Below are 16,908 nucleotides of genomic sequence, written 5' to 3'. Positions count from 1 at the left end.
AGGGTCCGCATACAAGTTCCGTGAATTTTTGTATGAGGTGATGTCAATTTGACATGTCGCTCATACATGTCGCGATACATGTATCCTAGTGTAAACGTACCTTAATATCTTCTCTTACAGGAGAGTTATTCTTGCAAGTTTCTCAGGAGAGCCTCTGTGAAACCTGGAAGGTAGGGTACGAGGTACTGGCGGAAGTAAAGCTGTGGGAACGGATTGTGAGTCGGGCTTGGATAGCTCAGTTGGTAGAGCTCGCTCCCGAAAGGCAAAGCGCCCAAGTTCGAGTCTCAGTCCTGCTCACAGTTTTAATCTGCCAGGAAGTTTCATATCAATTTACTCCTCGCTGCAGAGTGAAAATTTCGTTCACTCTCGACAATTATTTATCAACCTCTTTATCAGTTACGTGAACCAAGACAACGTAACGGAAGGAAACAAGTGACGACATAAGAGGGGGAAATTAATGTTCTTGCTAATGTTGCAGCTGATCCATCCGTTAGGTCCTGCGCAATAGCACTAGGGAGTGACATGAGTCAGGCAACTGTACTACACATTCTACATTGACATAGGTTCCATCCCTATCACACAACTCTCGATTGAGAGCTTTATGGAAACGATTACGAGAATCGTGTTAACTTCTGTACAAGGGCATTAAGACGTGATACTCCAGATGTATCGTCTCCCTTGTTAAGCGATGAAGCCACATTTACCAAACATGGCCAGGTAAACCGCCGAAACATGCACAATAGGTCTGTTGACAAACCCCGTTGGTTTCGTCAAGAGGAACGTCAGCATCCATGGAGTGTAAATGTGTGGTATGGGATAGTGAACCATCACCTCATAGGCCCGTTTTTCGTAGACGGAACGCTGAACGCTCCCAAGTATCATAGCCTCCTAACAGACCATCTTCCACGGATGCTAAAAGACATTCCTCTGCGATTAGAGGAACCTGTGGTACCAACATGGTGCCTGTTCAAACCATAGTGCACGATGTACTACAGCATGTCTTCATTAATTGTTTCCAAATTGTTGGATTGAATACAGAGGACCTGTGCCTTGGCTGGCCCGTTCCTCTGATTTCACGTCCTGTAAACTTTTTTCCGTGGGAAAAGCTGAATGACGCTGTCTGCAAGGATATACCAACTACACTCGATGATATGCAACGACGTATTACTGCAGCCTGTTCGGACATCTTCCATATCAGACTGGAACCGTGTGTTGCTGCTGCCGGTGGTGATTTTGAACACAGCCTGTGATGGTCAGTTGTCTAGTTACTGGTCAGAATCCACGTAACTAGAGTATGAACTTATTGTTAGTTGTTCTTTGGTGTGTGCTGCCACAGGTATTGCGCAAGTGTAGGTGTGGGAACTTCTCAAAATACCATACCTCGGAAACGACTCGCACTAGAACCTTGCAAAAAACACCAGTGACATTCTAATTTACCCTACCTTTAGTCTGTTAATGTCAATAGGCTTTGTTACATTTAAAAAAGTATACGTTTGAAAAAAATCACTTCCTAGGTACTATTAAAATTTATTTATTGGCTAATAATACGAGCCCCTAACTACAATCCATTTCGGTGAAAACTGCACATCAATAGCACTTTCCACTTCCTCAGTATTAGCGGTGCAAATTTTTGGTGAATCATCCTGTATAAGTAAGGCGAGGACGGCCAATGGTCACTTCAGTGCGGATGCACACCACGCCCGAACTCTCACGGAAATCAGCGAAATACCACGAGTAATGAGCAGTAGTATGTGGATAGGTTGAGAATTTGGGTATGACGGAAGCCCTGCCTAAGGTAGTCTGTGCAGTTACGATACCATTGTCTCGATGGCGCAGTGGTCAGCGTATCTGCCTCGTAAGCAGGCGACCTGGGTGCGAATCCCGGTCTCGCACAAATTTTCAACTTACCCAATTGAGTCAAACAATGCCCCTGATGTTATTAATTCCCTTGTGTCTTGAACATCACATCAGTATTTACGTCGTTTGCACACTAATAATTATAGCCATTACAAGTCGTACTTTTGTAGGTTGCTTAATACCTCCAAGAATATGCGGAAAGAGAAAACCATTAACGCTTATTTTCCCCTAGGCAACAAGTGAAATGTTCAAGTGTTGACAGGTAGACACAAAACGGGCAGTCTATACAGACAGGTGTAATCTGGCCGTAGGTTGTGTTCCAAAAATGAACAGCATAGAGACAGAAGTGATGACACTTCCTTTAGGACCTGGCCATCATTTTGCAGGGCAATGCTCAAGCATTTACAGAGCAAGCTGTTACTTTTTGTACGAGCTGCACTATTAAAGTTCCAACCCTCGTATTAGGTTCGTGCATAACTTCGTAGAGGTTTTGTTTTGCTTGTCGGTATTCCTGTTGCTATGGATTTATTTATAGTCATTTTTTATTTGTTTTTGAGTTTATGTATTGTAATCTTATCATTTGAAGATAGTGAGTAGAGCTGTGGACGCTAGAAAACGGGGTGCCAAGAGGAGAAATCGAAACATTTCCGACATATTCTTCTGTTAGAGTTCAACAGAGGGGTGACTGCAACCGAGGCAGCCAGAAACATTTGCGCCGTGCAAAGGGACAACGCCAATGAACAGAGCACAGCAAGAGAATGTTTTCTTTTCAAAAGGAGTATCGTTTAGACGTACGTGACCCCCCACAGCCCACCGCCACGTGCAGTAACACCTTCTGGGTTTGCTGATGATCGTTTAAACGCATTAATCCATTCGAAAACGACGCTCGAAGCCAAGATCACAAAAATCAGCGCGTGGTCGTATGTGCAGCTCTGCTTGCTCTTCATCAATTGGCTGATAAAAAACATCGTTCATTCCTGTCCTGTAACTTTTATGGTGACGAGAAACTGTGTCTTTATGCTAACATCAGGGAAAGAAAGGAAGGGTTGAGCCCAAACAAAGCAGCAACTCACCCACCTTATTCACCTGATCTTGCGCCCTCACTTTACGAACAAGTTTCCGGATGAAAATGCTCTCCGACCAAGGCTCTACGTGTTCTTCGCCTCAAAACATCGTAATTTCTACAGCTGCGGTATATAAAAGTTACCCCAGCGTTGGCGGACTGCTGTAGATAGTGAAAGAGAATATATTATTGATGACTAAAATCTCTGTTGTGCTTATCAAACCTAATAGAACAACGCTACGAACTTAGGCACCAACCCAATAATGTGATATTTAACCCACAAAAACAGCATTGTAGAGCAATTTTTGAATTGAAACTCTATAACGTAGCACTGAAGCTCTATTATTTTACTGTATAAAGTTTTACCATACAATTTATGAGTCAATGAAGTGATGAGATAAAAAATATATACAGAACTGAAATTATTTGTGCCTTCAACAGAATTCGTTAACATTGCTATATCAGTTACATTGGTAGTAGCTTAATCATTACGACAAAAAATATTTTAAAAAATACATTCCTATTATAAAAACGCTTTCCTCCCCTGTCAGTAGGGCCCTGCGGCCTACACCATAGTACGTGACAATACAGGTTTTACAATTTGCAGGGTAGTGAGTTACTATTTTAGACCAGTTTAAGAGCAGGAAGCCGAATGAAGCTCTAAAATAAGTACAGCACAACTGGCGTTTCATTGAGATCGGTTGATTTGGTTGTTGTGACGAACAGATCTGTAACGTAGCCCGAGGTCTGGATTAAGTTGAGAGGTGATTATTTAGTTATGAGTTGGCGAAGCCAACGAAAATGAATGCCAGCAGAGTCTGTAGACTGGGGGAATAGACTGGCCTGTAGTAGCGTAGCCTAATGTTTACGCTCGCGCCATATTTACACAATCGATTTCAGCCGAACGCCAGCTGTAGATGCTCATTTAAATTGCTCGTGTAAGCCGTTGCCTTAATCAGCACGCTGTCAATCACTATGGATCTTATGACAGCTTGCACCTTTCCCATAATATCTTGTTAGCGAATAAAGTTATCTAAAACTGGTTTTTCCAGCTCATAAGCTTGGGACCCGCGTCTGGCGACAGGAAATATATAGTTGTTAGGGACCTTGGTTTGGATAAAATGAGATATGGAGCCAGTCGGCTTTCCACGAAACCGAACTTACATCAAACTGCCAGAATTCTCTTAACCGTTGTTTTGAAAGTGTTATCGATGTTTCCAACTGAAATGCCATGAGCTTGACTGGGGTTTTAACGTGAGGTGGTGTCTGGTTTTAGAGGTAAATACTGACGAGATTCATATCAGCTTTCCACTAAAAAAAAAATCAGCCGAATAAGCGTCTACTTTTTATGGTAAGAGGAACCTCATGTTATTACAACAAGGGCGCGGGTGTCCGCTATGAGAGAGCCTGCTCATAAATACGGCCCTGATCCTATAACGTTAGTTTTAGTGCGTCAGCCCATACTGATACACATGTGTAAGAGTTTGTGATGATATGAAATGGAATGATCGCAGAGTCCCAGCCATAAAGTGGCAAGCTTCGTTTCCCAGACGGCATAATGAGAAAACGCGGTCAACCTACGAAGGACATTCCGTACTAAACACTGGTACGAACAACCCCTAAATTGTGCTTTAGTGTGTGGAACCCACAGCTTGTATTGCAATTTTTCATGGAAAGTTGGCTATTAAACAATGGGACTTGTGGTCCACGTATTCGTACCACAGTATCGACGAGTAATAAGACAACGCGTACGGAACTTGTGCTGCTGACATAACGCGCGCCAAGCGTCTGACGCTTAGCGCTTGCCATTTGTTTGGTTTAATTCCAAATGTTTCCACTAGGTGCTAGGGTGGTATTATGGATTCCCGACAAATTTTGAAGGTTGGTGAAATCTGTCAGATGTTTGAAAAATTACTAATAGACCCTACGAAGTGAACTGAAAGTGCAAGTAAGATGGTGTGAATCGCGTATATACGGACGGTAAGAACTTGTATATGCTGCTAATGTGTCGTGTATTGTACATTTGTGCATTAAAAAATCTGTATTATGGTAGTTGACTGCTAAACTATAAATTCATCAACAATTTTGCGTGTCACAAGGACCATGGTTTTTGTTTCTGTTTGTGAATGTCAACATTTTCAGTGACGGTCGCCCTTTCACTTTAACCAACCACAATCTCATATTCTCTTCAGAATGTTCAATTTTCTCCAGAAATTGGTGTTTTTGGGACATGTTTGTTGCTTTCAATAAATTACTTTTCTGTCACTACGCGGGCTGTTAAAGGGACGCCCCCATTAATTTATTAAAAGTACTATGTTTTAATCAAGACTTACATTCATTCTCATAGGCAACACCAGGAGAAGAATGCCTACATTTTTAACGCCGAATCGCCATGGGTATTCGGTTCGTTTTTCTCCATTCCATCCTGAAAGAATAGTATGTGCAACATCACAGTATTATGGATTGGCTGGTGAGTACTTAGTTTAATGTAATGCAGGAACAAAACTGTTACCAGTTCATGCAGATCAGGTAACGGCAGCATTCAGTGATAATATTATGTCTGTCATTTTTCTGACGGAATGTGCATACTTAAGGCGACATCTATATTGGAGATCTACATCAGCTGTGTACTTTGTAGCCCAAACTTTTCATCTGAAGACCTATTCACATTGCATAATGTAGACTTCATGTTTTCATTAATTGTCTAAAGCATTTACAGTGCACAAAGTTTAATGGGGAGATCTAGGGTGAAAAATACAAAAAGTTGTCAGTTAAACTGAAAATTTTAAATTTATTGTTGAGCATTTATTATCCTTGAAAGTGTGACAAAAATAGAGGTTTCATATTTCATTATATCCTTATCCAAAGAGTTACAGATGAGTATTCCAAGCACAAGTCTTTCTGCTAAGAGGACACAGTAATTGTATTTTGTTCAATACATAGAGATGGGCATGAGAGAGTACCTGATGAGGAACCATATGATAGATAAATGTAAACTGGAAATAAGGAAGCAAACAGAAAAAGTCTTTTAGCTTTGGGCAGGCTTATACTTATCTTTATGGTTTAACACTGCACATTACCTCAGATTTGCCTTTGTGCCAGAATAGTATTTATGGATATGAATTAGCATAGGAGCAAAGAAATGATTTACAAAAGAAACAGCCTCCTATTTAACAGCTGTTAGCTTCATTTTAATGTTAGATACTGTTTCACATACAATCTAAGAAGTATGTTAAATGCTGTACTTCACATAATGGTATGTGCCTTAGCAGTATTTTGTTGTAAGAAGTTTCTGAAAGAACAACAGAAGTAATATTTAACTGAATTTCTCTGTGGTGTTAAAAATAAAGTGTGGCATTGTTTAGCTATCATCCATTTGGTGGGTCTTAAATAAAAGAACTCTTTACTAATATATTAATCATGTGGATCAACAGTGTGATAAATTTTCGGGTCAGCTAAAGAATGGGATTCAACCCGTCGGCTTTCAACAATGACATCATAGTTTACTCATATATATATATATATATATATATATATATATATATATATATATATATATATATATCTTGTGTGGCGAGGCATCATCATTGTAAATTGAAATAAGTGAACGTGTTTTTAAAAGACAGGGCTAGACATTGTGTACGATTTTTGTCACTTGTAGTAATTTAAATCATTTGTACGTTCAAATTCATTCGGTACTTAGATTCATTCTTAGTGAGTTTGAGATATTTTGGAAGAACTGTTTTTCATCTGGACAATTTTTACTTTTTGATTTTCGTTTTATAGGTATGGATTTATGTATCTTAATTGCAGTGCAGGATACAAATTTTACAATTCTTGCTTTTTTTTTGCCTTCTCTAGCACTAATATCACTATGATATGTTTCTGTTGATACTAGTACTATCGGAGATGAAAAGACTGACATACAAAATATTTTTATCCTGTACTTCAGTTGATCTATACAGGTCAGCTAAAGTACAGGATACAAATGTTACGTATGTAGCTATTTTGCCTTTGCTAGCACTAGTATCCTATTCTTCAGTTGACCTATATAGGACAGCTGAAGAACAGGATACAAATTTTTGGTATGCCCCTCTTTTTTGACTTCGCAAGCACTAGTATCCTGTTCTTCAGTTGAGCTATATAAGTCAACTGAAGAACAGGAGGCTACCTTTGTAGTTTAACTGAGGTACAAAATGCCAGTGTTACTTATGATTCACTGAGCGTACAGGATGCTAAAGTTACGTATAGTTCACTGAGATACAGCATGCTAATGTTACGTATGCTGTTTCTTTCGTCTTTGCTAGCACTAGTTTCCTATTTTTTCAGTTGACGTATATGGATAAACTGAAGTACAGGATACGAATTTTACATATGCCGAGTTTTTCGCCTTCGCTAGCATTGGTATCCCATGCAGGTCAACTGAAGTACAGGATACAAATTGTACTGTTGTCGGTTTTTTCGCCGTTACTAGTACTACTATGATACTTTACAGTCAATACTATTACTGTCAAAGGTGGCAAAAAAAATTGTATCCCATACTTCATTTGACCTATACAGGGATACAAATTTTATATTCTTGCGTTTGCGTAGTTCAACTGAGGTACAGGATGCCAATTTTATGAACGTCGACTTTTTCATCTTCGGTAGCATTTGTATCCTATTCTTCCGTTGACCATTATTGGTCAGCTGAAGTATGGGGTGCAAATTTTATGGATTTTTATCTTTTCGACTTCACTAACGTTCGTATCAACTGCAATATAAGATGCTAGTAGTAGCAGAGGCGAAAAAAGCAACAGCTGTAAAACTTGCACCCTGCACTTCAATTGAGCTACATAAGTCAACTGAAGAATAGGATACTAGTGCTAGTACTGCAATTAACTGAAGTTCGGGATACAGCTCGTAACCATCAGCTGTGGTAGTGCTTGTTAGTGTTACTTCTGTCCCTTTTTTTTCCTTTTTTTCACTAGTATCCCTGTCTTCAGTTGAGTTATATAGGTCAACTAAACAATAGAATACCAGGACTTAAAGAAGTGATATATGTAACATTACATTTGAAACATGAATGAATGTTTGTGATATATGTCTACCATCTGGTTTTACTGTCCTGCATTTGTTTGGCTTTTCTCAACATTTGTTTTTGCTGTTAAATCTGTGCAATGTATCATCTTCAATAACTTCTGATGTCATTGGTCAAAGCCGACAGGCTGTATCCCATTCTTCAGTTATCCCAAATTTTGTTATCACAAGGGAAAAAAGTAAAATCTTTTGTGTGTTCAACAGGTCAGGAGCAAACCAGTTGTTCATTGTGGCATTCTGTGTGTTACGAGATAAAAGGATGGTCATTATACTTTGTTCCAGGGCAACAACTTCCTGACAGTATTTTTCTCTGCTCAGCATAGAACCAAACATCATCATAAACATACCTACACACACATAGGTCTACAGTGATTATTTGTGCATTTTGATGCTCTTGATACTTAAAATAAGTAAAATATTTCTGCCATCTTGTACTAATTTTAAAATTTACCATGATGCACCACAGGAAGTAGGTTAATCATAATCAGCAGAACAAAACATTCTGTTAGGACTCCATAAACAACCAACCTGTCTATTAATAGTTACTTACAATGATAAACAATGAGAGAAGTTGACAGGGCATTTTCCAGACTTGGGATATAGAGCAGTGACAGGATTTGCTCATTCCTCAGATTCCTGCTCCATGTAAGTATTCCTAAAATCTGAAAAGCTGGATGCGTGTCCAATTGAATTTGCCATATAACAGTAGACTTGTTGCGTGGAAGTCTACATCCAAAATGTTCAGTCTTAGCATGCTGTGGTGCCAGGAAACAAGAGATGTCTTTATGATAACTGACACTATTCTGTGCATTGTATCAATAATGATGAACCAGAAAACAAAAAGCAACAATATCATTATTGAAAATGAGTGGTACAACAAGTGCTGAGAAATGCTGCAGCATACTGGTGTATTCGAATAAAAGACTAGACGTTCATAACCTACGTCATGAAAATTCTAAAATTTGCATTGTTAAGTGCTGGCACAATGTAGAAACATTCAATAGTGAAGCATATATGGAATTTACCCAAAACACTATGAATAAAATAGTGTCAAAAGTGGTTAGCATGATAGTAAGTAGAGCAAGGTATCATATTTTCATGTAATAATCATTGTTTCAAAGAACATGAAGTTTTCAGGAAGTCTTTACTTGTAGATGGAATATGTAAGAAGAAGCAGAAGTTGAGAAGTAGATGTAAGATGATTTATTTAATTACTAAACACTGTAGGATTGTAATTCTTTGTGTGACACAATTTTCTTTCCTGAAGTCTGTGAAAGTAATAGACAGTGTGTTCCAGGAGTAATGGTCAGTATTTAGGGATTTGGGAACCATCATTTGAACCAAAAAAAGTCTAGTAAACATGGACTCTAAAACGCATACCTTAAGAGCCATGAGCACCTGTTCAACAGAATAGATGTTCTTCACAGCAGCGAAGATGAAAAAGTGCCCATAGCTTATTTTGGTCCATTCTACCATCTCTCAAAATGTGGGAAACAAAAAGCTTGCAGTAGAAGAGATTTTTGTACAGTATTAAAGGTGTAGTACTGGTAGCTCTTAAGATACTCAGACATTTTAGAGCCAGTGTTGACCAGACTTCGTTGCTTCAAATGATCTTTCCTGTCATTACCCTGAATATTGACCATTCCTCCTGGGGCACCCTGCATAGAAGATAGTTTGCACAAAAGCTCATCATTTTGTTATGTTAAGTGCAGCCTGTAATGGAATTCGAGTAGCAAATGGGAAGGGGTAATGTTACTGCTCAGAATGATTAAAAGGGTTCAAGGTTAATGGTTTAAAAGTGGCTGATAATTTTAAGCAAAATTATACCCAACTTGGCAGTGCTATGGCAGACTTGACATGCAGTTTGCTGGCAGTGGTCTGAGAAAATTGGTGTAAACCTCTATATCCTTAATTGTGGGTTGTCCTGGAATTTTGAATCACACATAATATGACTCTTTTGGGGAGGGGGGGAGGAGAGGAGAGGAGAGGAGAGGAGAGGAGAGGAGAGGAGAGGAGAGGAGAGGAGAGGAGAGGAGAGGAGAGGAGAGGAGAGGAGAGGAGAGGAGAGGAGAGGAGAGGAGAGGAGAGGAGAGGAGAGGAGAGGAGAGGAGAGGAGAGGAGAGGAGAGGAGAGGAGAGGAGAGGAGAGGAGAGGAGAGGAGAGGAGAGGAGAGGAGAGGAGAGGAGAGGAGAGGAGAGGAGAGGAGAGGAGAGGAGAGGAGAGGAGTGTGATTCTTCAGTTGAAGACTGGTAGTTGACCTGCTAATATTAACATTATAAATTCAAGTTCTTGCCAGAATGTTTAATTATTCACTTTAAAAATATAGCGCTAGATGGATACTTCTAGACTGGAACTACTCCTAAGTTGTTGCATGGGATTTTCATTCCACAGTACTTGGCACTAACCTCATCTATCTCTATCACTGTTTAAGAAAGGTCTTAATTTCACAGGTGGAGGAACACTGTTTCTCCTGGAGCTGACACCTGATGGTGGCCTTGTGGAAGTGTCAAGCGTCACATGGCCAGATGGACTATTTGATGTTGTGTGGAGTGAAACTGATGCCAACATTGCTGTCAGTGCAAGTGGGGATGGAGTCCTGCAGCTGTGGAATGTCGCTTGCCCACAGGTATGCTCTATGAGTAGCAAAATTGCTAATTTCTCCAATAATGAGTGAGTGTAAATGTAAAATAATCATGTACAAGAAAATTATCCGAAAAGCAATAATTACTTCCAACTGCTGTCTCCGTATGTTGCTCATAATACAGGTTTTCGAATATGTGCCTTTCTCTACAAGACCTATACATCTTACAGGTGACTCCTAACAAAATGCTGTATGACATGAAATTCTCTCTTGTTGAAGCCACAAAAACTTGAACTTTTGAACTTCTGCACTTTATTCTTCATCAGGAGATGGCTTGCATCTCCTGATGAAAAATAAAGTGCAGAGGTTCAAAAGTTCAAGTGCATCTTAATGATGTTGTATGGGGGAAGCAGGATTAACAGATGCAAATGCAAAAATTTGGATGTGGAGGACGTGCACCCAGCACTAGGTTAGAGAAATGTGGACACTGAGACACAACTTGTTCCTTAACATTGTTACAATTTTTTTCCTATTTGTCAACATTCCATCTCTAGCAGCCATTCAGACTCTGCTGACTTTATAGCCACTGTTTATTAAATTTTTTGGTGCACAAGTGAACTGTTATTGTTTCTTAGTGACTGAGTGGGTAAATGTCAAATTACAAATCCAGAGATATATCCTCAGTCAGTCACAGGACTTTTGCTGTGATTTACTGTTTCTTTCACGTCTGGCAATGAATTGCTAACAACAAAAATGTCAATCTGCACTGTGGTTTGGTGTTGATGTTCCCCATAACTGTCTGGGTGAGCGAGTTCAAATGTTGGAGGTAGGCAATGGCATACCACGTCTAATAGGACCGTGCCTAGTAAAGCACTGTGATGTCTAGTCAACCTTAGGATTGTTAATAACCTTACCTTTTGTTCATTTGCTACTGAATCCCAGTACAACAAAACACAGGATATGATCTTGATATCATTGATTTCTGAGAATCTGGTTTCTTTGCATTTGAAGCATTGGTTGAATGGCTGGATGGGCCATTTTGTATCTAGGAAGGGAACACACATTTAGCTAAATAATTACAGCTCAGAAGAAATCTGTCGGTTCCAACCACATCAGAATAATTCTGTCCTGAGCATTTTAATGTACAGAACTTGGATGCTGTCAGATCACAACTACTGAGATCTAAATTAAATCATTTAAAGTCTGTGTTTAGGAAGAATGAGTGTAAACGACACCAAGTGAGATCTGTGATAATTAGTAAAGGAAGATCCATCCCCTTTCAGAAGTATTAAGAGATACCTACACCATGTGTTCTATACTGTGTAACCATCTCAAATTAGGTAGCACTTTATGAACAAATATAGCATTCGACCAGTGTTTTGCCCATTGCCTAAAATTAAAGAATAGCTGTGTTTTAGTGAAAGATGACGTGGTATCTCCAGAGATTCAGCAAGCTGTCCAAACACTGCACTGAACATAAACAGCAGTTCACTCTCAGAAACCAGGAAAAGTCAGCAATAGTGGAATCTACACTTAAGAAGTTTTGAACATCCCAATATCCTATACCTGTCTTACTGGGTTTCTATAGTAAAAGTAGCATGCTGAGCCACCCTTAGTGTTGGAATGGTTTTCACCTAGAAGTTTGTATCTTATTGCCACAAGTACATTTCAGACTTACCAAAATCTTAGTTTTGAAAATTCTATTTAGTTTGCCAAAACGGTTCAGGCCATTTCTTTTTCTCTTCGTCCAGATGTTATCAAACGACCTAAGTGTTAAACCTCTTCAAATGATAATATGACATAATTGTTAATTTGTACAATTTTCATTTTGGTGTATTGATTCAATATTAATTTAATATTACTATAATTGAATGTGGCCTACTTTCGAACATGCTCCATTAGTTGTTGAAGTTTATCTGTATATTAATTTAATATTACTATAAATGAGTATGTGGCCTACTTTCGAACATGCTCCATTAGTTGTTGAAGTTTATCTGTGATGAGGCAAAGGTACAATGTCATCAGCAATACAAAGGTAGTTGACATATTCACTGAAGAAGCAATACCATATATCTGATTTTTCCAATTTTCTGAATTTTAGTTAGTTGCTATACTCAACTTAGGTCACTTGCTGTTACTGTGGGAGTGATGTATATTCATTTCCTCGCAGTGAACTCATAATTCAAACAAATGCAAACAAATTTTACAAAAGAATAAATTCTGCATAACTGCAAAAGAATGAATCACCACATAAATGGAGTGTTGGAAGCTTCATGAGGTTATGATGCTGTTCGTGGACAATGCTATATACTCGTCTATAGAGAAGCTGTAATGTCACAGTATTGTAGCAGAATGCAGGAAGATTTTCAGAACATCATTGAGGGTGCAGGAAATCAGTCAAGAACTTTCCAATATTTTTGCCAACAATGTTTCTCTTGAAGCAAATCAGTCAAGCGCTTTCAGATATTTTTGGTAACAATGTTAAAGTATAACTTGTCTTCATATAGTAATATAGATGATAGTTACCTACCATTTGTAGAATGTAATCACTCACTAAACTGAGCAATTGTACAGGGTGAAGCAAAATTCGCACACTTGGGCTTCACAGCGCGACTCCTCACATGGCAGCGATAAAAAAATGTCTGTCACAAAATTTCATCCGATGAGTACATCTGACAGAAAAAGAACATTAAAGAGTGGCAATCTGACAGCACTGTAAATACATGTATGGTAACAGCCCCTGTCAGCACATATTACACATATTAATCGTGGTGCTGTACAGTTGGAGCAGTGGATGGAGTTTTGGGTTAGCATGCAGGAGGTCGAGGGTTTGATCCTGGGTTGGAGCGCATTTTTTTTTTTTTTTTTTTTATTTGCTAATTTCATTCTGACATTTCATACTGTAATATACACCGCTTCTTAGGTCACATGTATCTTAAATTTACATAAATTTGTAAAGCTGAATGTACAAAATATATGGTTAGATGAATAGGAAATAGACAGTTGAAACAAATGACTGGTCATGCGACAGAATAACTACAAAAACAATATCAATTTTGAGATGCTAAATATGATAGCACAGCACAGTAACACAATATGTACTTGTCATTCATACTACATGCAATATGAGCACTCAGATGTCGCACATTAGCAACCAGTGACAATAATAATGTCCATATTAAAGACCGCATGACCTTCACAACAGAATACACTGTCCTCAGAACAACAGATGCTCAAAGCGATCTGCCTGTACGTCCAAACATTGCGCAACCTGCCAGATCATACAGCTCTGTACCCTTAGCAGCAAAGCTGTGTTCACAGTAACAAGAGCAGCATGAACATGCGCTACCAAGTCTTCCACATTTGTTGGCAGAGTAGGGTACACATGCTCCTTCAGGTGTCCCCACAAGAAGAAATCCAGAGGATTTAGATTAGGTAAATGTGGTGGCCATACAACTGGTTATCCGCATCCGAGCTATTTCCCTGGAAATGTTCTGTCCAAATACTGTCGCACATTATTTCCAGTGTGTGGAAGTGCACCATCATGTTGGAACAACATCCTCAGTGGAACATGTTGCGGAACATCATCCAGCGCATTGGGCTGGTAGTTTGAGAGGAATGCATGATACCTTCGTGCAGTCAACCGGTCAGGCAACATGTAGGGGCCCAAACACCTGTCGCCCAATATTCCAGCCCAGACGTTGATATCAAAACTAACTTGATATCCACAGTCACGGGTGATGTGTGGGTTAACCTCACACCAATGGTGGATGTTGTGCATATTGAAGACAGCCTCACAAGTGAATGAATGGTGCTTCATCCAACCATATTATAGTGTTTATGAAGTCATTGTTGACTTCCTGTTGTTGTTGAACCATTCACAGAATTGCATCTGCTGATGGCAATCTGCAGGATGCAGGTGTTGCATCAAAGCATAATGATAGGGGTGCAGCCCACACTCGTGCAGCACATTAACAACTGTGCGTTGCGAGACATGCTGCTGCCTTGCTACGCTACGTGTACTTTGCTGAGATTCTTGGTGTATGACCTCCAGAATTGCTTCCTCAGTATCTGGAGTTGCAAGTCTGTGGACAATTTCTGTCACGCGATGGTGGAAGAAGAGAACCTGACTCCCGAAGGCACAGCTCCAGTTGACGAAACACATTTTTATCTGGATGCCATTGACGAGGATATTTAGCAGCATATTCATGATCATGAGCAGCAATACCAGCCCGGTTATCAGATGCACCAAGATATCCCCATATTCATCATTTGTGTATGCCATACATCTGTCACGCTGGTTTAAAGGTTTACAATAAGAAAATTCAAAACATGTACGCATGTACATTGGAGTCTGTCATGGGCGCGTTACTCCACTCGCAACTAGTCCCTGTCTGGTGGAAAGTGCATACAGTATAAACACGCTGTGAGTCCTGCGCTTTGTTCCACCTAACGCAAATTACCCCTCTGAGAGATATTGTACTGCATGATTCGTCCCAACACCAGTAATTGTAAAATGTTCGGTTTAGACTTACACTGTTTCCCTAACAGTAATCGACATGATGTTTTCACAATCCCATCGATAGAATAATAATAATAATAATAATAATGCATTGAGGTAAGTACTAAACAGCATGCGATTACCAAACTCAGTATTGAAATGCATAATTAGTGAGACGATGGTGCTGACACATCCATAGTAACAGAGATTGGGCATTATTTGCAAAGCACATGCTAGTCCTACTGGTAACATGATGGACCTGAACGAGGCAAGAATAATAGTTGCTACTAATCTATGGGACCATTGGAGAAGGGTACAAAGAAAACAGGTTTCGCCTCTAGTAGATGAAGTGGTGTGAATAAATTCATGCCCGTGATGTGGGAAGGGCTTCTTTCAAAGCTGGCCAGTCTTCCATTTCTTCGATTGTAGTATGTAAGCGAATGTTTTCTAGAGGGCCTGCTGCATTGTTGTTGACGAATAAGATGCCAGTTACCGTACCATCTGGACTACTTTTACCAAATAAAAAACCAGTGACCTCCTGCATGCTAACCCAAAACTCTATCCACTGTATCAACTATACAGCAAGACTAATATGTGCTGAGAGAGATAGTTACCATACATGTGGTTACAGTGTTGCCAGATTGCCACACTTTAATGTCCTTTCTCTACCAGATGTACTCGCCGGACGAAATTTTGTAAGCAAGCAAAGCCTACACTTCTTCTGTTGCTAGGTTAAATTTTCTTCGTTTACCAAAATGCAGTGGGGTTTATGCATCTTCATGTCAGTAACATGCTACTGTAACTGCAGTTGTTGCAGAATCCTAAAACAGTGTATTATTAAACAAACAATTGAGGACAAGCAGGTAAGTAGCTTTGGAAAAGTTAATTGTCGATATAAAAATAAACCTGTAATTTCGTCATACATGTTGTTACAAACCTATACTAATCCCTGTTCCACCAGTTGATGATGCCCGTTAAAGAATTACGTTATTTCACTGATAAGATCTACAGTTAATCATTTATCGCAGAAGATAAGAAAGTTTCGCATTTTAGTGGTATGGTAAAATACTCTCCTCTATGCTTGCTATCATTTGTCAAAAATTTATTCTTTATGGGAATATTTCACTCTCACTGCATCGTTTGTGCACATGAGGGTATGTGTGCGAGCTCATTGTAGATAGTTATCATATGGCCTAACATAAACTCATATGACTCCTGTTCTTCATTGTAGTATCTTCTAATTTTGAAATATTACAGTAACTATGATTGTTAAAGAAATGATAGGCAGTTCACCATGAAGCTGATAAGAGGCCATAAAATTTGCAAAAGTTAACTTTCTTACTAAATAGTTTCTTTAATATTGTGTGAGAAAGACGGCAGAACAGCTGGTGTGCGCACATTGCAGTTCTGTATTGTAACCATGCCAAAGTGGGCTGAGAATGTTTAATTCAAATCAGATGAAGCACACAGTGTTGGAGACAACAGAAAACTAAGGCAGCAGGCTCTTTGAGACAGAGGGCCAGACTTGCCCATCAATGATAATATTCTAGGTTATCCTGTGTTTCAGAACCAATACTAGAGAAAAGGTACACATTACATTCTAGTCATTTCCTACAACTCCTGTCCCTTTTGATACTGAGTTTTTAGTGATTTGCCTCCCTCCCCCCTCCCTATTTTTTATTACTTTACACATGTCAGTTTTATTCCATGGATGCCACAGTGAGACGACTCTCAGGTTTGGAGAGAAGTAAAAAATGTACACAATTTAAATAACTGAAATGATTTCACATTGCAGAAGGTTACACTGCTAATTACAGTTATAACTTA

General features: G+C 39.3%; 1 protein-coding gene across 3 annotated transcripts in view; it reads left to right on the top strand.

Moving 5' to 3' along the window:
• LOC126203270 (peroxisomal targeting signal 2 receptor) overlaps positions 1–16,908 on the top strand; it is a 56,493-nt gene that overhangs the window by 10,930 nt on the left and 28,655 nt on the right. For 2 of the 3 annotated variants that reach the window (XM_049937525.1, XM_049937524.1), the window contains 2 exons: positions 5,268–5,390; positions 10,450–10,625. In XM_049937525.1, the coding sequence (XP_049793482.1) occupies positions 5,285–5,390; positions 10,450–10,625 (282 nt within the window). In that variant the 5' untranslated portion in view covers positions 5,268–5,284. Of the gene's footprint in view, positions 1–4,743; positions 4,901–5,267; positions 5,391–10,449; positions 10,626–16,908 lie in introns of those variants that run through there. The other variant, XM_049937523.1, reaches the window with a different exon arrangement.

The sequence above is a fragment of the Schistocerca nitens genome, chromosome 9, assembly GCF_023898315.1.
Source record: "Schistocerca nitens isolate TAMUIC-IGC-003100 chromosome 9, iqSchNite1.1, whole genome shotgun sequence".
NCBI classification, from domain to species: Eukaryota; Metazoa; Arthropoda; class Insecta; order Orthoptera; family Acrididae; genus Schistocerca; species Schistocerca nitens.
This window is presented reverse-complemented; position numbering and strand designations above follow the sequence as displayed.